Source organism: Apaloderma vittatum, unplaced genomic scaffold (genome assembly GCF_000703405.1).
Source record: "Apaloderma vittatum isolate BGI_N311 unplaced genomic scaffold, ASM70340v1 scaffold1786, whole genome shotgun sequence".
Taxonomy (NCBI): domain Eukaryota; kingdom Metazoa; phylum Chordata; class Aves; order Trogoniformes; family Trogonidae; genus Apaloderma; species Apaloderma vittatum.
In genome coordinates, this window is record NW_009723163.1 from 45,480 (window position 1) to 68,037 (window position 22,558).

The window sequence follows — 22,558 nt, forward strand, 5'->3', positions numbered from 1 at the left end:
CCTATTTACAAGATTGAGCTATGTCTTTATGCTTTGTTATTCTAGACTCCGATATTTTATTGAAAAATTATTAACATTACGTTCTGTGCATCTTCACCAATGGATAGTATTAATAAAGTCACAGCACTTGTAACTGTCCCAGCAAAACACTGCAGGTAACATAAAATGAATATTTCTGTACATTCATTTGCTATTTTAAAACCGAATAAATTCCAAGCCCACATAACCTGTACAGTCTATCTTTACCTAGATTTACTTACATCATCAAAAAGGTATGCATCTAGTGCTCCTGTTCCATCATCCAGTGTAAACTTCATAACAAAAACATACCGGAGCAGCTCAATACCTAAAACTGAAGAAAGAAAAAATTAATCTGTTTCTTAGAGTAAATATGTAAGCCATACCGTAACAACTCAAGCTGACAATATCCCTCTTTTAACAGTACGCAACTTTGAATACTATCATTAAAAGTATACATTGACAGGCTAAAAAACAGAGGCTCTGAAAAGCAAAATGTGACTCATATTTTGAGGGCACATTACAATTTACCGAGAAGGACTTAAACAGATGAGTCTATAAAAAAATGCAGAAAGATTTTTTTAAGTACTTATTCTCATCCTAGTAAAAGAAATGCTAACACTGGTTTAGCTCTTGGATTCTACCTTGGTAGGATCGTCCTACTCCTGTTCTTTCATCCCTGGAAGATTAAAGGAGACTTGCTCTTAATTCAGGGATAACATAGCATGCCACCTGAAAACCTACCTTCTCAGGAAAACAATTTGTTTCATATAGTGTAGTAAAATCTACTAGGCAAAGTCTTATTCAGAAAAACTTTGCTGGCAGTTCTGAAAATATTCCAGCATGCGTAAATGACTACAGACATTCTCTCACTGGCAGCAGTCACTGTTGTGCTGCAAACATAAAATATCTCAAACATACAAAGTTACTGCAGCTCTACATCAGTCTTTTCTGGGTACACCTGGTTAAACTGGCTAGTAATTTTTTTGTTCAACTGATCTGATATAGTTGCAGGTTATCATTTAGTCTGAAAATATAGATGATAAAAGTATAGTATACATAACAGAGTTTAAATGCCAGAAAGCTTTTAATTAATATTTTTTTCATTTTGAGAATTAAGTGTTAAGTGTCAAGTGCAGGTGCTGTAATACTGCCAGCTACCTACAACTGTACTGCTTGAATATTTTTTCTTTTATAAAGAAAGCTTAGATACTGCTAGATATTCCAACTTAATGTTAAAACACAAACTGATGAAAAGAAGAATATTCTTTCTCCTTAGCGTGCTGTGAAGTTTTAAGCTCCATTTTACCTCTAGCATTTGAAGCTGTTGACTACATAAAATAACACAAGGAATACACAAAGCATGGAACACACATATTTGTTATGGCATAGTTCCTGTTATTTGAATATTATTTCTTGCAGACTCTCTGGAATATGCTTAAGATAGGTAAGGATTACAGAAGATAAAAGTCTAATTTGTACTAGCTATTAAAATAAGTCAGAAAAACTATCTTCAAAAGGAAAAGCAAGACTAACTTCTACAACTACAAGCACATACACAGTTTAAAACTAACATGTGCAACCAAAAATTCACCACATCAGTGCTACAACAGGTGCTACTAGTGATATGTATGGTAGAAGAAACTATTCAATACATAAAATCCTTTAATCCATACTGTAATGGTCTGAAAAGTAAATATTTTATTTCAACTGGTAAAAGGTGAATAAATTTTACAGCTTTATATTCAAGCATAACCATAAATTACATGATTTCTATACAAAACTGTAGCCTAGAGACCAAAGTATTTAATATAAAAACTTCGGTATCGAGGCACCAAAGTATTTTGAGACAATATAGTATCAGCTGACCTTGTGCTATTTCAGTTGGTTCCCACGACGGCTGTTGTTCCACTGCGATGGAACTTAGGCTCCTGACAGGCTTTGGAGCTGAACACTGCTTGCACCTAGCATTTAAAACAAGGAACTGAGACTAATCAAACACTGCTTTATTTATACTAGAAGCTTTCTGCATAGGAAAAAAAAGAAAGTTATTCTGATTACTCAGTGGGGGCACAAAAGTAATTCTTTTGCTGTTTAAAATAACTATTTTACCAGACACACAAGCTTTAGATCACATCAAAACCCTTAACGTTGCTTTTGAATTATCCCCAAGAAAAAATAAATCATTTTGGTCTGGAAAAGGCCACCTCAGTGATAGGAAGGAGAGAAACTGTGCATTAAAGCTGAGAGAATTGGGACTGGTGAGCCTGGAGAACAGAACGATTTGGGGAGACCTTATTGCAGCCTTTCAATATATAAAAGTGGCTTGTAAGAAAGACAGAGGGAAACTTTTTACCACAGTGACAAGATTTAGATTACATGTAAGGAAGAACTTCTTTACGATGAGGGTGGTGAGGCAGTGGAACAGATTTGCCCAGAGAAGTTGTGGCAGGCCCCTCCCTGGAAGTGTTCAAGGTTGGACGGGGCTTTGAGCAACCTGGTCTAGTGGGAGGCCTCCCTGCTCATGGCAGAGGAGAATGGTAAGAGCAGAATTTTGGCTTTAGCTATGTTTAATAATATTAACTATAAGCTATTAAAACAATCTCTTATTATTGGTGGATTTACAGCAGTAATTATGAATTTTACATGTGGCAGTAAGCAAGTGCTACAAGTGGACAAAAATACTGCAGAACTATTTTCAACGTTGTTCTCATTTGCCTCAAGGAATAAAATCACAGAACAACTATTTTTTTCCAAAATAAGCTTCTGTGCTAGTGTATTACAGTTGTAAATTAAAAAAAGACATTTACTATCTTTTAGAATTGCATGTAAAATGTATGATAAAAATCAATAGCACTACTTCTGCTCAGGTCATACAAAGCCAAGCCCAATGAATTTATTTTTTTCCTTTAAAAATATGATCCAAACGACAATAAAGCAACTTAGCTGTGAATTGTTTTTAACACGTATGTCTCTCTCTATATATAGATATATATGAATATACATGCATATGTATATGCATACAATTATTTAAAGAAGTATTTAAGCTCATTTCTACAGTAAAAATAACTTTGCTTTTCATTCTACTATACAGAATCTTTTTTAGACTTTCCCAAGTATATGCTAGTCACAAAAAAGCATGTGGAACAAAACTCTGAAATGTCAACATCCTTGTGAGCTTCCTTCCTAAATAACCTATAGGCAATCACAGGATATCTTATAGAGCGTCGGTTTTTAACAATACAGCCATTTAAACAGAGAATGATGCCTGAAGACGAGCTGTGCGTAGCCTGGGAAAGAGATGGATTACATCATTACAAAAGTGCAAGGGCAAATATTCTGTACTGGTAAAGATTCACTCCTGGTACAAACAGCCATATATTGCCTTTATTTAAAAAAAGCTGCAGTCATCTCTGGAAAGGTGAAAACAATATATGACAAAGAGAAAAAAATATCTGTATTCATTTTATCAGGCCCTCTTGAACTGCTTGAACTTATTAGGATCGTGAAGAGGGAGGACTCAATAGCCTGCATGAAGCAGACTGGTATTTCGGTAACGGCACGCTGCTGCACAGGACTGGGAGAACACCCTGCTGCCAGCTCTCACTGTGTGTACTTTATTCCACTGCTCCAAGGCTGTGGAATTTGGAAACCTGGGGGATGCTGTGTCTGCAGTGACTGATATTCGCAAACAGGCAAGGCACTTTGCAGTGTTGTGGATCTCAATGAATGGCAAATGGTGAGGAAGGGCTGTCCAAGATCCCTGATTCGTTCCAAAACCCAAGGAATGAGAGAGAGAAGGAGACATGGACTGACAGCCTGAAACTATTTTCTGTATCTCTATTTAAATCTTATGTGAGTACAAAAAAACCAGTTTTAAAGCAATGTATGTTTTGACTTTAGTCTCATGAGTAAGACCAGAAAATAGTATCTTTCTGGCCAGAAAAAGGAAAATCTGGAGGAAAACAGGAATAGTTACGCATTCTGCAGCCTGAAGAGACTCATATGTGCATTTCCATTTGCAGTACAGTGCCCAACCCACACACCACAGGCATGACTGAACCTGGGGTGCTGTGTAATTAAGGAAATAAGATTTACAGGGCAAAATAAAGCCCAGCTGCAGCTGAGTCCTTTGATACGAGGTAGGAGCATGGCATTTGATCAGCAGTATTGAGGTAAGCGATGATGTTAGGTATTTTGCATCAAAGAATCTTTGGGTAAATTAACCCTTGAGCACTGTAGTTTGAATTACTGAAGAAAATAATATCTGTTACTGCAACTATGAAAATATCAATGAATACTTTTAACCTACCCATAATATTTTATGCTTCCTTTTAAAAGAAAAGGAGCTGAAAGATCTAGTAATTCAAGATCATCTTCCGTGGATCTCACAGGAATAACACATTTAAATCTTTTTGCAAGCTTCCAGACTTCTTTTTGTGTTCCACCTATTAAAAAGAGAAAAACATGTTTTTTAAAAACTGCAATCAAGAACAAATTGAACAACTTGCATTTCTTGGCTGATTAGATGTTGATTTTAGGAAGTGCCATAAAAATTGAGACTCAGTATTGAAAACTGAAAAAATGGTCCGTAACATTCCTACTCAACACCGGCCTCAATAAAGAATCAAAGATAGACATTAATCAGAGCAGATGCCTTAACATCTTCCTCAGAGATATCACTGTAACCATGAAATTAGTTAGTGTCACTTTCATATTATCTCTTCTATGATTTTCCTAGCAATCTAGAATAAACTGACTTTTTGCAATTATTTCTAAGAAACTGTTTATTTTCAGCTTCTAAGTGGCAAAATTCTGTTAACAAGTAATTTATGAAGAAGTAGTTCTATAACTACATCATAATTGATACGGAGTGGGAAATGCAGAACCACCAAACAGAAAATTAGCAGGTGTTGACAATAATAAGAATCACCGTGATTTCAAGTGCAAATAATAAAGATATGAAGGAGCATCCAACTACTTGCTAAATGTAACATTTCACTCTTCAGTTCAACTCATCTGTAGCAACCGTTACGGATTCCCCTCGCTCCCTGTGTAGGGTCACAAAATGCTGTCTATTATCCAACTGTTTCCTCAATTCCAGCCCAACAGATGCCAAACACTCAAAAATAAGCTCTTCCTTCAGCATAATGAAGAATATTGTGTTGTAGAAGAGCAAATTACTTGTGTTTAACAAACAAGTAGAATCTAGACCACGTTTGCCTAACAAAATAACACAATGTGTTTGGCCTTTGGTTGTTGTGTGTATCTGGCAAAGTGCTGGGAGGATTTCTGGGGCAACTTCAAAATCTCCACCTCCAAAAACTTGAAGATAAAAATTAGAATAGCATGAACAGTGTTCTGTGAAAAAAGCGCTGAAAGAATGATTATGCCTTTTCCTTGTGCTCCAACACAGAGTACATTTATCCACATATACATACTCAGCTGCTGGCACTTTAATATCTGAAAAATAAGATTCACCAATGTATTTTGTTTAGTTATTTTAGGGAAATAGCATAGAAAGAGATCTTTCTTTTTTTTTCTAAAGTTGGATTAAAATAAATAAATCCAGTTTGGAACATGTCAGAAATAAAGTAGCTATCAGAACTTGTTGAATATAAACCAAAGCAGAAAACAGAAGGGGTTTTGTCATTGACCCTTACACAAAGGACCACCTGACTTTTATTTGCTTATTCACACCATTACTTGGGCACAACTGAAGACTTCTTTTTAAACTTGCAATGCTATTATATGCAACTGTTTATTACTTCCTTTCTAATGAAAACACTCCTTATTAGTATTCTTGCTAAACGGCTTTGTTTAAAGGTTAGTGGTTATTTCTCTTCCTTGAGGAAATCTGCTAAAAATCAAACCAAAAAAAACCTCATGCTGCAAGTTTTATTAATATGAAACAACACTGACATCCAGAGGCTGACAAAGTTAATTGTAGACTTGTATTATCAGAAGCTTTAAAAAACTTTAACACCAGTACAGATAAGAGGGTTTTTTTCTAGAAGATTCAGTGAGTTTTCAAATCAGAACTGAAAAATCAGTAAGCACAGCTAGAAAAAAAACATACTCAGTTGTTAATTTTAGCAGAATCAACAATAAACTTACTGGTATAGTTTTAAACTAGACAGAAGCATCTTGCAAGACCTTCACAGATGACTTTTTCCTGTTTGCACAACAGCAACTTAAAGCTTCAGCTGAGCTTTTCTTTTCTGTGAAGATGCCTTTATGATCATCACTATTTACACTGAATACACCATATTTTAACTTTGCAGATACTCAGAGGAGACACTGTGCCATTAGAAGTGGTATATTTGCAATTTATCTTACCTTCTATCATAAGCAAAGTATTTTCAGGCTGCTGAAGCAGTTCATCATGCTTTACAAAATGGATAGCTATTTTTCTTTGTTTCTCGTCTTGCGTAGTCCACGTTACAGAATCATACCAGGACGTACTGTGCAATTCTGGGTTTGGGGCAGTAACGGCAGAGTCTTGTAAAATTAAGTCAAAGTCATCTCCATCTGGAACTTCCTGCCTAAAACAATTTCCAAAATTAATTACTAAATAACTAATGTAACTAATATAACTAATATAACTAATATAACTAATATAACTAATATAACTAATAACTAATTAGGCAATCTAGCACCAAAGATAACAGAACTTTGAATAAATATTAATCTATAGTACTGACAGTTAAAGCATATAGAGGAAAAATAACTTTCTTGATAATATCAGTTTAAACATTTACAGTTGTATAACAAATTATGACAAGATAATTCATTTCTACGTTAATAAATATGCTAAGTAATCCAATCTTACCTAGGATCAGGGGCAGCCTAGTGGCTTTACACACACATATATAACTCCATGGAGAGCCAAACACATTAGCTTTATGTGGTTTCAGTTGGGCCTTAAAAGGGCCACACAAATGCATATCACTTGAGTAGAGTGAAAAGACTGTATAAAGTCATATCATTTCTAGTTTTATGTTCTAGGCTGTTCTACTTTGCATATTTGGAGGGGGGATCCTCAGCATCCTCATAGGCAAACTTAGGAAGTGTGAATTAGATGAATGGATAGTGGAGTGGATTAAAAACTGGCTGAAAGACAGAGCTCTGAGGGTTGTGGTTAATGGCACAGAGCCTAGATGGAGGCCCAAAACAAGTGGTGTTCCCCAGGAGCCAGTACTGGGTCTGGTCCTGTTCAATATATTCATCAATCACCTGGATGAAGGGACAGAGTGTGCCCTCAGCAAATTTGGTGATGACACAAAACTGGGAGGGGTGACTGTGCTGCCATCCAGCGTGACCTGGGCAGGCTGGAGAGTTGGGCAGTGAGAAACCTTATGAAATTCAACAAAAGCAAGTGTAGAGTACTGCAACGGGGGAAGAACAACCCCATGGATCAGCAGAGGTTGGGGGCTGAGCTGCTGGAAAGCAGCTCTGAGGAAAAAGACCTGGGAGTCCTGGTGAACAGCAGGATGGCCATGAGCCAGCAATGTGCCCTTGTGGCCAAGAAGGCCAATGGCATCCTGGGGTGCATCAAGAAGAGTGTGGCCAGCAGGTCGAGGGAGGTCATCCTTCTCCTCTACTCTGCCCGTGGAAGGGCTCATCTGGAGTCCTGTGTCCAGTTCTGGGCTCCCTGGTTCAAGAAAAACAGGGAACTGCTGGAGAGGGTACAGCAAAGAGCTACAAAGATGATTAGAGAGCTACAACATCTTTCCTACTGAGAATAGCTGAGAGACTTGAGTCTTTCTAGTCTGGAAAAGAGAAGATTGAGGGGGAACTGATCAATGCTTCCAAATACTTAAAGGGTGGGTGTCAGGGGGATGAGGCCAGCCTTTTTTAATGGTGCCCAATGACAGGACAAGAGGTAATGGCCACAAACTGAAACGTAGGAAGTTCCATCTGAACGTAAGTAGGAACTTCTTTACTTTGAGGGTGGCAGAGCACTGGAACAGGCTGCCCAGAGAAGGTAGCGGACTCTCTGTCTCTGATGATGTTCAAAACCTGCCTGGATGCCGCCCTGTGCAACCTGTTGTAGGTGAACCTACTCTGGCAGGTGGGTTGGACTACATGATCTCCAGAGGTTCCTTCCAACCCCTAACATTCTGTGATTCTGTGGGGAAAAAAAAAAAAATAAGGGCAGGAGCAGAATAGCTTCACATATGTACCACGAAGGGAAAAACTGCAACTGCATCACAGAGTTTCTTTCTTGTTCTGCTACAGTGCACTATTTGTACATTTCCAGTTGTTACCCACAGAGAAATAATGCAGGCCATTCAAATTTTGCCAATATTATCAAAAAGAGGCAAAAAGGCAGTGGTAGGCACACAAATTAATAAAGCCTTAGGATGTTTTCTCCTAAGCAAGACAGACCTGCTGGCTTCAGTTAGAATATGAACCATGACAAAAAGCCCAATGAAAAAAAAAGTCAAAAGCTTGGGCTATTTCATAAAACACTGAAAGAAAGTAGGTTTCAAGCTTCAGAGTGAAGTTAAAGAAAAAATACCATCAACTTCTGCAGATTATTCTGATGATTCCATTTTCAAATCCAAGAGCAGCTGCTTCCACCAGTGAATAGAACAAATTCCTGCCTATGAATGTACACTTTGATATGCTTCTGCTATGACTGTAGAAATGACACAAAGTTCCTGAACCTGAACTTTCATTTCATGAACACAGCGCCGTTCACATGAACTCCTTACACCTGTGTTCTTTGATTACTCTTTTAAATGCAAAATCAATGGACCTCTACAGCTTGCCTGTAGATCTCCCACAGAGGCAGGAATGGAACGAATTGATTTTGAACTAAGCTAACACGATGGTTGAAGATTCTGTAACGTGGATACATGAATAAAACTATATCTGTGTATATTGATATTTTGCTATTTACAGAGAAGCTTTCAGTCAAAGTCTAAAAACCAAAAATGCGTCTCTCACAAGGATTTTATATCCCAAGCATTGCCTTCATCTTACTGCACAAAGTGTTAAAAGGAACAAACTTGCACTGAACTTGGTTCAGACAGGCTCTTTGGCATATGCTAAAACACAGCACAACTTCTTCTGCCACAGCAGAACATTTAAGAGAGAAGGATGTCCCTAAATTGTTTCCTTCCTGGGTGCAGAACAGCATCACTGTATTTCACTGATTCCTTCCACCTTATGCACAAAGCATGATGAAAGAGAAGCTAAACCTCTAAGAAAGGACTGCATCATTACAGCAGGATGGTGGTACTAGTAGTAGCAGGATACATGCTAACTAAAGCCTCACAAATCTGGTTAAAAGTCTGCCCTAATTCTGTGACAAAGAGAGGAGAGCAATATGTGAAACAGGAAGAGACTCAAATGAACAAAAATGAAGATATTAACTGGTCAAAAATATATAAAAATGCTGTAATAGTCATGGAAAATTGTGGGATAAGGAGGATAAGGATAAAATTCATAACAAACAAACAAAAAAAACCCCTATCAACTGTATCTGCTTATTACTATACAGAGTTGGCAAATATACCCCCAAAATGACAGGAGTGGCAGTTGGTAAGTATCTCCTTTTTATATTTGGTAACAAAGATCACGTATTTGTATGTTGTGAAGATGAAGAAGCATTTCCTCTTACACTAGCAACAAAGAAAATGTTATAACAACATTTGATAAGGACCAACACTGTTTAACCTGCAAGCATGCTACTTTGCATCCAAAAGCTGCAAGAGGAGGACAGTACGGGCATTTTCTTGTCATAGTGATGTTTGTATCTAATAAAACTTGATTATGTAAAAAGTTTCAAAAGCCTAGGAGAATGCTAAAGTGCCATCATTTAAATAAAGCAATATTTTACAGCAGTAACAATAAAGCTATTTGCTTGGGACTGATGCTAGGCTAAGTCAGGCAAAAAACGTGACACAGGATTTAGATGATCACGAATAGCACTGTACTGCATGTCCCTCAGCAGTTTAATCAAAAATAGACCATTTCAGACAAACTTTCATTTTTACATGACTATGTATCAGAAATGGCGTATGATTATTTGACTGAGCATTATTTGACATAATGACAAATGGTATTAAAGCGGAAATTACAACAACAATCTTAACATAGAGTCAGTGAACTGACTCAGGTCAGAAAAAGAAGGAAAAACCACCAAGGCGAATGGTGTTTACGTGATATTTTTGGGTTTGGAAAAGATACCTTCTCTGGAAGACATACTTTAGTCAAACATATTTTATGCATTCACTTCGAGACTATCATACCTTTTTGCCTGTCCTATTTTAAAACTGCAATATAGAAACAGGTATTTAAATATAGCTTTGGTATGGGAAAAATAGCACTGCTGAACTTGAAAATAAAGAAATATTATTGTTTTGAAAGCACTTAAAAGATACTGTAAATGGAACTCATCTGGTGATTTAAAATTTTTCTACCTATTACCAGTGAGTTTTACATCTTTGCTCTAACATTCAGCTCATTGTACACAAACAAAAGGATGAAAATACACTCAAAATCTAGGCATTCCAAAACATACAGAACAATTCCTGATTATTTTTATTCTGTGAAACACTTACAAAGAGTTGCATTTGGAACAATGAAGTTTAATAGACTGATAGAGTTTCTGGGGTTTGTATGTTCTCAGCTTTGCTCTAATGCGGTACTGTTGAGGAGCCGTGCTGTTCAGAATGGTTTTCAGTTCTGTGTTATCCAAATGCTGATGATCTGTTAATACTGCAAAATAAAAACACAGACACACAAAAAAACCCATGCATACCTAACTGAACATCATAATATTTAGAATACAGGAAACGGCTATTGCAGATATGCATTCTCCTTTAATTCCCAGCTTTGTTTCCATTTCCAGCTGCAGCCTCACTTTTATCAACATGTTACAACAGTTTTTAAGATAAATTGCAACAGGCTGTGAGATTGCAGCCTACTTCAGAGTATGGAAATTCAACATGAAGAGAAAACCAATGAAAGCAGAATATATAAACATGCTCTATTCTTTAAAATGAAATTAAATTCATGAACTTGAACTCTTAGAAGAGCTCTTTCTGTAATAAAGATACTATTTCAACCTTTGAGCTAACTCTCAAAAATATTTTTGTTGTTCAGTAAAAATAAAATTCACCTTCAGGTCAGAATGCTTCTTACCTGTAACCGATAACAGCTGACATCTCTGTAGGTGTGCTTCAGAATCTAAAATCAAGAAGAATTTCCTAGTTATTTTCTTTCCTTTTTTTTTTTGTCATGTGGACAAACATAGATAGACAGGCAGAGAGATACACACACAGAACCAGATGCTAGGCAAAGGAAAAATAATGAATGAAAACAATATAGCAAAAGGAAAAGGCAAGGTATATCAGGACAGAAACATTAGATATCAACAGTTAATATAGTGAGAAGAAACCAGAGTATACATTAAATAGCAATGCTCAACAAAATGAACATTTTTGCCCTACACTTCCTCTTCCTTTGAAGCCAGTTGACATGGCAGGGAGGTTGGATTACATGATCTCTAAGGTCCAATCCAATCTAGGCCATTCTATGATTCTACAAAATACCTACTGGGAATGACACTGCTGACACAAACAGCGTTCAACACCCTGTAATCCTTCTGGACACGGGCATAATTACATTATTCTAAAAACAATATCAATTGTCTGGTCCCTCCTCCGAAGAACCTCTACTACACATGCACAGTGCAGTAAATATGCACAAAATTCTTTCTACATTTGTAGTGTTATGGTCTAAACATTAAGTATTTATTTATTATGACCTGTTGGAGAGCAGCATAGGGAAAAGGGACCTGGATGTCCTGGTGGACAGCAGGATGGCCACGAGCCAGCAATGTGCCCTCGTGGCCAAGAAGGCCAAGGGCATCCTGGGGTGTATTGGAAGGGGGGTGGTTAGTAGGTTGAGAGAGGTCCTCCTGCCCCTCTACTCTGCCCTGGTGAGTCCACATCTGGAATATTGTGTTCAGTTCTGGGCCCCTCAGCTCAAGAGAGACAGGGAACTGCTGGAGAGAGTCCAGCACAGAGCCACAGAGATGATGAAGGGAGTGGAACATCTCCCTTATGAGGAAAGGCTGAAGGAGCTGGGTCTCTTTAGTCTGGAGAAGAGGAGACTCGGGGATGACCTCATTCATGTTTATAAATATGGAAAGGGTGAGTGTCAGGAGAACGGCTCTTCTCAATGATGTCTTACAATAAGACAAGGGGCAATGGGTACAAGCTGGAACATAGGAGGTTCCACAAAAATATTAGGAAAAACTTTTTCACTGTGAGGGTGACAGAGCACTGGCACAGGCTGCCCAGGGAGGTTGTGGAGTCTCCTTCTCTGGAGACATTCAAAACCCACCTGGACACCCTGCTGTGTGACCTACTCCAGGTAATCCTGCTTTGGCAGGGGAATTGGAATAGATGACCTCTAGAAGTCCCTTCCAGCCTCTAACATATTGTGTAATTCTGATTCTTCACTTTTACATCCTTTTAGAAATAGCCTGTCACAGTACACAGTAACACAGAATTTTAAACGCTAGAAGCAAAGATGCAGATTACGTCCAACCAGCTTTAATCACTCTCATTTATTCTGGTTTAAAAATACCATTCAAATAATAATAATATGGGATCTGCAGAACTGCCTATAAGCTATTACTTTTCCATGGCGCTGCATCTTGCAGCTCTGCCAGTGATGTAACTTCCCATCCGAAGGCTTTAGAAGGGCTCCACAGCAAACAGCTGTTTCCTAGTATTTCCATCCAGTGCTTGTCTCTCAGGAATCCTGCTTTAGAGGGAGGGAGTTGCATCGCTCTGCTTTAAGATCTAATATAGTATGATTAAGAACACCATCTATATTTAATAATTTATTCACTACCTCCTAAAAGAAGTACTTTTCCATGTATATGAAAGGCTTCTGCTGTGAGACAGAAGGATAGGGTAATGTCAATTTCCAGTCTAATAAACAAAAAGGATTCTCTGAGGCTTTGTATGTGAAAGTAACATTATGCACTTAAGAGAAGCAGTAACTGTGACCTTATCTTGATCATATATATTTACATACATCTTAGAATAAAAAGCAAATCAGCTTTCAATTGCTCTTACCTGTAATATAGTTAAAAGTGTCATCCAATTCCACTGAAGACATGCTTTCCATATTCAGACTGTCTTCCAGTTCCACAGATTCTAAGAATCTAAAAAGAAATGACTGATATTTTCCAACACAGAGGTCTTTCACATATATACATTCAAATACATATGTGAGAATATACACATATTTCTATGAAACCTACTGCTTATCAATAGATATGTATAATGTTCAGACATAAATTTTCCAGCAGAGACACAAAACTCAATTGAACCAGAAGTTGCAGGAATGTCTATTAATGATGCAGATGAGACATTCCTTTCCAAATCACTTCTGGAACTTCAAACGCAATACAGTGACAAAGGAAATCTGTATTACTGGAAACAGGTTTCCTGATAAAGGAGTGTGGACTTGGGTTACTCAGGAGGAGTACAAAGACGTCATGAGGTTATGCAGGGAGAAAATTAGAAGGGCCAAACTCCAGCTAGAACTTAATCTGACTATTGCTGTAAAAGACAATCAAAACCATTTCTATAAACACATTAGCAACAAAAGAAGGGCTAAGGAGAATCTCCATCCTTTATTGGATGCAGGGAGAAGCCATAGTGATGAAGGATGAGGAAAAGGTCAAGCTACTTAACATCTGCTTTCCCTCAGTCTTGAACATTAAGACTACTTGTTTTCAGGCACCCAGTCCCCTGAGCTGGAAGACAGGGACCGGGAGCAGAACAAAGTCCCCATTATCCACGGGGAAGTGGTTAGCAAACTGCTGCTCTGCGTAGACACACGCAAGTCTATGGAGTTGGTTAAGATCCATCCAAGGGTACTGAGAGAGCTGGCAAAAGTGCTCATCAGGCCACTCTGCATCATCTCTCAGCAGTCCTGGCCGACTGGGGAGGTCCCAGAGCACTGGAGGTTAACAAGTATGATGCCCATCTAGAAGGAGGGCGGGATGGAAGGAAGATCTGGGGAACTACAGGCCTGTCAGTCAGTCCTCAGTGCTGGGGAAGGTTATGCAGCAGATCATCTTGAGTGCCATATGAGACATGCACAGGACATCCAGGTGATGAGGCCCAGTCATGATGGGTTTATGAACAGCAGGTCCTGCTTGACGAACCTGATCTATGACAAGTGAACTGTTTGCTGGGTGAAAAACTGGCTGGACGGCCAGGCTCAAAGAGTGGTGCTGAATGGAGTTAAATCCAGCTGGTGGCCAGTCACAAGTAGTGTTCCTTAGGGCTGAGGACTGGGGCCAATTCAATCATCTGAACAGTCCACTCATCTGAACAAGGAGATTGAGTTTACTCTCAGCAAGTCAGCAGATGACACCAAGCTGGGCAGGAGTGTTGATCTGCTTGAAGACAGGAAGGCTCTACAGAAGGACCTGGAGAGGCTGGAACAATTGGCCAAGGCCAAGTTTATAAGGTTCAACAAGACCAAGTGCTGGGTTCTGCACCTGGGTCACAACAACTCCACACAATGCTACAGGCTTGGGAAAGAATGGCTGAAAAGTTGACTGATGGAAAAGGACCTGGGGGTATTGGTCAGCGGCTGCCTGAGCATGAGCCAGCAGTGTGCCCAGCTGGCCAAGGCCAACAGCCTCCTTTTATCAGAAATAGTGTGGCCAGCAGGACCACGGCAGTGATCGTCCCACTATGCTCTGCACTGGTGAGGCCACACCTTGAATCCTGTGTTCAGTTTTGGGCACCTCACTACAAGAAAGACATTGAAATGCTGGAGTGTGTCCAGAGAAGGGCAACAAAGCTGGTGAAGGGTCTAGAGAACAAGTCTTATGACGAGTGGCTGAGGGAACTGGGGTGGTTTAGCCTGGAGAAAAGGAGGCTGAGGGGAGAGCTTACTGCTGTCTACAACTACCTGAAAAGAGGCTGTAGAGAGGTGGGGATTGGCCTCTTCTCCCAGGTTAACAAGTCGTAAGACAAGAAGAAACTGGCCTCAAGTTGCACCAGGGCAGGCTTAGGTTGAAAAATTCCTCACAGAAAGGAATGTCAAGCATTGGAATAGAGTTCCCAGAGAAGTGGTGGAGTCATCATCCCTACGGATATTTAAAAGATGTGTGGATGTAACCCTTCGTAAGATAGTTTAGTGGTGGACTTGGCAGTGTCAGCTTAATTGTTGGACTCTGATCTTAAAGGTCCTCTCCAACCTAAATGACTCTACGACTTTGTATGTATGTAACACAGTTCAGTAAAGAAGTTACGCTATATGCTTAATTTTGAACACCTTTAAGTGTTGCTGTTTCCAAGTAATAAAAGGCATATGCTTAAAATATGCTTAATTTATATGCTTAACCATAGCTTTTATCTTTAAAAGATTATAAGCCACCATAAAACAAAATATGTATGCTACTGTGGCCAAGGCTTATCATTATAGCACTATAAAATTGAAATCTTATTCCTTACTGTATTTTAAATTTGAAGAATTATCCCCCCAAATATTTATTCCTCATCTTAGTGGTTGTCAAGACATAGCCTGTTCCAGAGTTTATGCTTCTTACCTATGTTTACAACTCTAAACTATTTAGTTATTATATTAGCCTAATGTCTTCTAGAATAATCTAGGAAAAAAATAACAACCCTACATACAGAACTTACTCTTTTAGTTCCTTAATGTCCGGGTTATTCTCTGGCAAGACTCCTATTCCTCGCCCATAACAGGTGCCACCGTGAAGATGAAACTCTACACGTGAGATCTGTTCATTGTCAGCACTTGCTTGTTTCGTGTGAATACTGTAAATCCTCAGAAAACTTCCGATCTAAAAACATAAAATAAATAAAATTGTAACACAAAGTTGGCTATTTACTTGAAAAATTGTAGGCCTCACAAAGCTTCTTTCGTGTTTTCACTGCATCACAGAAAGGTTGTCAGGGATCTCTGCTGACTGCCTAGTCCAAAATCCGTGCCCAAAGCAGAATCAATTAGAGCAGGTTTCCTCAGGCTGTCTCCAGCTGAGTTTTGAGTATTTTCGAACATGGAACCTGTCTGAGTGAACCTGCTTGTTTCACTTTATCAGACAACATTACTGGCAGTAAAGGCTGATTCAGAACCAGCATAAGCCTTCTTACTAAATCTGATTCTCAAGCAGACTTCAGAATATCGATCAAACGAGCGAATATATTCCTTTCCTGAGGTCACAATTTGTCTTCTGGATTCACAACACAGCCCTCTAGAGACTGAGGTGCTGTGATTTGTCCACGTACAATCTCACCCAGCAACTGACCTCATGTCCATCACCATGCGCAGCACATTGCCTGTTTGATTTTACATGCAAACACATCTGATAACTCAGAATTCTTTATAGTAATCTTACTCTTACATTACAGGTAACATTTTTTCAGCACAAGGACAAAAGGCAACACATGTTAGAAATGCAAAGATTTTGGCAGTGTTCCTAACTGTGTTAGATTTCTCCTCAGGTACAAGGAGAATATCCTTGTTTCGCTTTGAATTATTTTGTGTTCTCTGAAATAGTTTTAGAATGTTACATAAAGAGACTTAAGCTAATTTACACAAATACAGATTAAGAAAGAAGTTATGGAGTCTGAACACCGAACACATACAATGGTTTGAGTTGGAATAGACCTTAAAGATCATCTAGTTCCACGTCGTCCGTCGTCCGCCATGGGCAGGGACATCTTGCACTAGACATCTTTATAACTTTGTTTTTATTCCAAAATATCACTGCCATTATCCCTTCCCACAAAAAGCCCCAACCAACACCAAGGGGCTAAAGGCAGACAGCTTGGAGATTAAATTATGTAGTTACTTTGCCTTTTGACATGTTTTGAAGGCCTTTGAATCAAATTAACTAGCATCCAATTTTGTTTTTTTACAGTATAACCTAAGATACAGCTGATAGCTGGCAAGCTACACAAATTCCATAACTTGCACGTATGTTCACACTAAAGTATCTTTTAAGTAGCCTTATATAAATGATACATTACTTTAAACTGACTTCAATTAACATTAATATTACAGCAGCCAGTCTGTTACGTCTCATTTCAGCTTCAGCTCCCACTTAAACCAGTAGAAACTTAACAAGTATTCCTATTAGGCTGGTCTGGCCAGATTTTAGTACAACACTTATAAATGTATGTATATACATGGATAAAAGCAGACAAAGTAGCATAATGATTCCAGAATTCTCCTCTGTATCAAGGAACAGGCTGTGACTATATAATGCTGGTATCAAACTGCTCCTTTAAATGATAATCCCACATGAAAAAGGCAGCATATTTTAAAAATTCTGGCATCAGGGACATAAAACGTGCACTTCAGCCAGCACCTATTTCGCTTCTAGCATAGAGCGCTTACCAGAGTTTGAATTGATCTGCACCATTAGGGGGCTGCTCATTTTGTTCATTCAAAGCATATAAACAGGACAGCTTGTGTATTTAGATAGCAGCTAAGAAGCTTATCTGGAGATTTTTGTTTGGGTTTTTGTTGGGTTTGTGAGTTTGGTGAGGTTTTTTTGTTGTGGTTTTTTTTTCAGATGCTAACTTTCATTTATCCAAAATGCAGACAATATTACCAAATATCACAATATCAAAAAATGCAAGGGATAGTCATATTATAAAACTAGTCCAATAATCATGACAAATGCTTTTAGAGAAAGGTTTTTTTAGAAGTTCTTAGCTAAGTTCTGCTTATGAAATAACCTTATGTCAATATAAAAGTGCCAAACTACTTTTTTTTTTTTTCCCCCAAGAATAATTTGTATATAGGCAGGAAAAATCCTGTGTTATATAGTAAATACTTAGGGGTTTTATACATTGATTCAAAATCAATGTATAAACACCCTGAATATTTACTATATACACAAACATAAAACATGAAACATGAGAGAGGAGAACCCAGAAGCCAAGAATATAAAATGCTGGTTTTGCCTTCTAAAACTTGTGTCCTAAAATCCATGCAAAAAGTCAACCAAATTACGTGTTTTAGTGCAACAGTCAACTTCCCAAGATTTATGATCACTATAAAAACCCATCTTCCCATATCACTTGAACTACAGGAAAAAGAGGCTCGTTATAATAAGCTGGAATAGTGGAATACTGGCAAAGTCGGGAAGAGGTGCAATTACCGGCAATTCCTTTGGGAGGCAGCGTTGCCCACTGTTAAGAGCGGCGAGCAAAGGGGGCTGCCACGGCTAAAAATGCTGCCCCGTTTCTGTTGCTTACAGAACGCCTGCAGACCGAGCACACGTTATACACTTGACTGAGAAGAAATTATTATCCACATTAAGGTAAACACCGTGATTTACAGAGCCATCACTGAAATCTAGTACAAAACCATCTCCTTACTTGACTTTACGGCAGTTCTGTTTATGAACTCCTACCTACCTCGTTTAGAGCAAGTTCATTTAAAATTAAATTAAAGCACTAAGAACACATTGCTTGCAGTAATACAAAATATACTAACAGTCTCTTTGCAGTCGAATTAAAATAAGACTACCTAAAAATACATATTAAGGCTAAAAAGAATTAAAACGAAGAAGTCACAAATGCAGTTCCCTGTAACTAGCCAACTAAAACAACTTTTTAACATAGCAAATTCTCATCATTATTTCAAAACATATAGGGTTGTGTTCATATTTAAGACACTGATGAATTCAAAATAGTCATTTATCCTAGCAGTTAAATGTTTGGCCAGAAAGACACTCATGACAAGAGGCTGTCTTTATCTACAGGAATCACTTACTAAAATAATCTGTATTAATTTTTATGCCTATTTTATGCCTGATATATTCAATGAGATTTCTTTGTCATCATATTATCATATCAACAGTCTAATTTTACTGAGTAAACTGCATCACTTTTTTGCAAGTGAGACAAAGCATATACACAGCATTTGAGTGTGGACCTTTGAAATAAAACAAGTATCAAATGCATTAAAGGGTTTGGAAGACTTCAGAGTGGGATGAGGGGTGTTGCAGTTTTGTTATGTTTCCCTTTTAATGACTATAAAGATAGAAGTGGGAAAAATACCACAGACAGGCCAAAAGAATGATACCTAGGCCTGAAAAAATATGAAGCTAGATACTACAGTCATGTAACTCTTTTAAGCTGCAGGCTGAAAATGTGACTGCCACGATAGAAAAGCAAGTAAGACTTCTTAGTCCAAACTACTAGCAAAATAGACATGACATTGTATATAGTGGGAGAAACAGCTAAAAATAGTCAAATTCTGCATCTGGCGATACCTAAACCAAAGTAAGTACTATGAAGCTACACTCTCTACAGCTGCCTGAAGGGAGGGTGCAGTCAGGTGGGGGTCGGGCTCTTCTCCCGGGCAATCAGTGACAGGATGAGAGGGCACGGCCTGAAACTGCGTCACGGGAGGTTTAGGTTGGGTCTCAGGAAGCTCTTCCTCACGGAGAGGGTGCTCAGGCACTGGGATGCACTGCCCAGGGAAGTGGTGGAGTCACCGTCCCTGGAGGGGTTTAAGGAGAGGCTGGATGTGGCACTTAGTGCCGTGGTCTGGCCGATGTGATGGTGTTGGGTCACAGGCTGGACTTGATGATCTCAGAGCTCTTTTCCAGCCTCAAAAATTCTTTGATTCTGTGAAATCACAGACTAGGACCTGTATGTGTGCTCAAGGTTAACTGTTTTAATTGTATTACTCAGAAAACGGAAACATAAACCCAATGGTATGAAGCCGTAAGAGGAATGCACAGCACCACATCACAGAATGGCAGCACAGCAGGAAATCTCCACCCAGCTGTGAGCAGCTGGATCTCTACTGTGCTCTGACTGACTGCTGATGATCACCATCCAGCAAAACGCCCCAAACCCATGTCACAGGTCTATTCTCAAGCTGTACAACAAGATCTATGTGAATCCTGAGAACCTCTGGAAAAACTGGCATAAGAAAGGCTGAAGTACTGAGGCCTCAAAAATAGGCGCTGAGCTAAAGTTGACCACAACTCAACAATATATCTAATATATATAGTATTAATCGCACATAGTATTAATTGCATATGTAATGTTACTAATCTATTTCAGTATGTATATATATATTTTGATGCCAATCTATAAAAGCTTTGCTGTAACATTTATTGTGTAATGGTAACCAGTAGAATGATCTTTATTTAGTGGCCAGATGCGAGGCCATCAAACTAGACATCTTCTTCTTTATTTAGAGGCATGTTGCAAGGCTGTGAGACCAGATGTCTGGCCTTGTTGAGAAATATGTGGACCAACACTGAGAAAGTCCCTTGGATTCCTCCTTTAGCGCTGGCCAGGTTTCGGGTGGAATCCAATAGGGAGGGTGATACCAGATGTTCCCACATTTGAATTATATAAGCTTGTTTATTCAATAGTATAAAAAGCTGGACCTTCTTGCAGTGACTTTGGAGACCTCACCTATGAGTGGACGCACTGTGTAGGAGCTTGCAGTTGCCAGGACTGGTTCTCCAAGTCCTCACTGCGACTGGGGCTCCCCAACCACTGTGGATCTGGATGATAGTAAAGTATTTGGGCAATTGGTGATGGGTCTTTCTCAATTACTATATTTAACCTCACGTAGTAATGATTAGGTGCAGTACCCTGCTTATTCTCTTTGATGCTTAAAACTAGAGTATAATAAGCTTATTGTTTTAACTAAATGCATTACCTTGTATGTGTAATAATCTTGAAACAGATAGTAAAATAAGCCTACTCTATTGTTGGTGTCTGTGTCCTTTCTATTGGCCTCATCAATTGGCAAAACAATGATTAAAGAATAACGAATTACAATGGGAGTAACTCTACACTCCAGAGAGTTAGTTGCAGGCTGTAACTAGAAAGCTTCATGCACCCCAGGTAGCCAGAGGAAGAGGGAAATTCAGGAAAAAGCAGAGAACATCATTGTCTTTGCTTAGCTATAGTTCTTGCTCATGTCTTTATGTCCCAGGAAGTAATCTACTTCACAGATGAGATTTCTGAAAATTCTATTTGTGTTCTGCTAACGCAGGAAATGCTGAAAAGCCACAATCTCACCCAGCAGGAAAGGGAGTAAATATAGAGGACAAAAAGTCTGCTTACAGTATCAATTGTAGCATACCTTTCAATATTGCTGAAGTTCTCTCCACTGAAAAAGCGTAAATACTATTTTACTGTCTCTAAATGGGATGAAATGCTCCTCATCTTTGGTGTTCTCTGGACTGACCATCCAAACTCTTGCAACTCTTGAGTTAGAACAAAATCTTGCAGGAATATCTTTGTGCTCCAGGATTCGCTAAAAATTCACTATAATACGTTACACAGCATCTCTTGTGCTTACTCAGAGCTTCCTTGTCTGAGCATGTGCCTTACAAATGTAATTTGAAAAAAAAATTTAAAAATCAGTTGTTTGCCTTTTTTGTTTGTTTGGTTGCTTGGTTGTTTTTTTTTCTTTGATCTGCCCTTCTTGGTATCCAGGTTGTGTCCTTTACAAAACATCATTTACAATTCCATAATAATTTACATTAAAAAGCCAATTTTAAGCAACTGTCGAATGCAGAAAAGATGGCTGGAAAAACTGCACTTTTACTGTTTCTAGTACAATACATCTAGTGCAGTTTCTGTCCACACCGTTCTCATGTTCGTGCTTGGGAAGGTGAACACGCATACACCAAATGCTCTCCAGTTATATACTTCTAAAAGAAATCTTTGCATAGCAAGACACTGAACTGAATATATTATACAGATTAATACAGAATATTTCCGTTATACTTTCTTACTATATGATGTGATTTTGCAAGACACTGAACTAAAAATATTATACAAATTAAGAGAGTATTTCCATTACACTTTCTTACTATATGATGCGACTTCCAATAGTATTTAAGAGGCCTTTCATTAGATCTTTCACTTTTAGAAAAGTCCCCCAAAATTTTATTTTCTTTATTCTGTGAAATAAAATGAATTGCACATACTACAACCTGAATAAATCTTCTTGAAGTTTAATTTTTAGGATATCAGCACTTCTGCTTCAGTAAATCCCCTGAAGACAATGCACTGAAAAGCAGCGTTCAAAAATAAGCCAACTTAAAACTTCTACAGCTTGCATGAGTGAAACTACTGCAACTTTGGAAAAGCCAGGAGAAAACAGCTAGTGTTGATCACTAAGTCAAACCAAGTTTTTTGACAGTTTCCTTTGACATTAGAGCTACTGCTTCACAACGTAGTGTCCGACAAAGGCACAGATGCTTTAGAAGTAAGAAAAATGGGCTTATAGGAAGGAAAACAATTGAAAGAGTTCATGAAGACATCCCACCTACCACATATTCAACAGGACTTCCTGAATATAAATGGGAGGAGAGAGTAATAAAAAGAGTATCATCAGCTACTAAAGAAAATACACTTTGTTAATATTAAAATGTATCCCTTAATTTCAAAACATATTGCTTCACTGGAGCATCAGCAGTTACTTATACCAACAGACTACAGCAGTCAGCAAGAGAAAAATTCTG

General features: G+C 38.4%; 1 protein-coding gene across 1 annotated transcript in view; it reads right to left on the reverse strand.

Annotated features, from left to right (window-relative positions):
* POT1 (protection of telomeres 1) overlaps positions 1-22,558 on the reverse strand; it is a gene marked incomplete at its 5' end in the record, with an annotated part of 31,727 nt that overhangs the window by 4,095 nt on the left and 5,074 nt on the right. The window contains 8 exons of the mRNA XM_009871989.1: positions 261-352; positions 1,888-1,982; positions 4,331-4,466; positions 6,358-6,563; positions 10,593-10,749; positions 11,176-11,220; positions 13,125-13,213; positions 15,720-15,880. Coding sequence (XP_009870291.1) covers positions 261-352; positions 1,888-1,982; positions 4,331-4,466; positions 6,358-6,563; positions 10,593-10,749; positions 11,176-11,220; positions 13,125-13,213; positions 15,720-15,880 — 981 coding nt within the window. The remainder of the gene's footprint in view (positions 1-260; positions 353-1,887; positions 1,983-4,330; positions 4,467-6,357; positions 6,564-10,592; positions 10,750-11,175; positions 11,221-13,124; positions 13,214-15,719; positions 15,881-22,558) is intronic.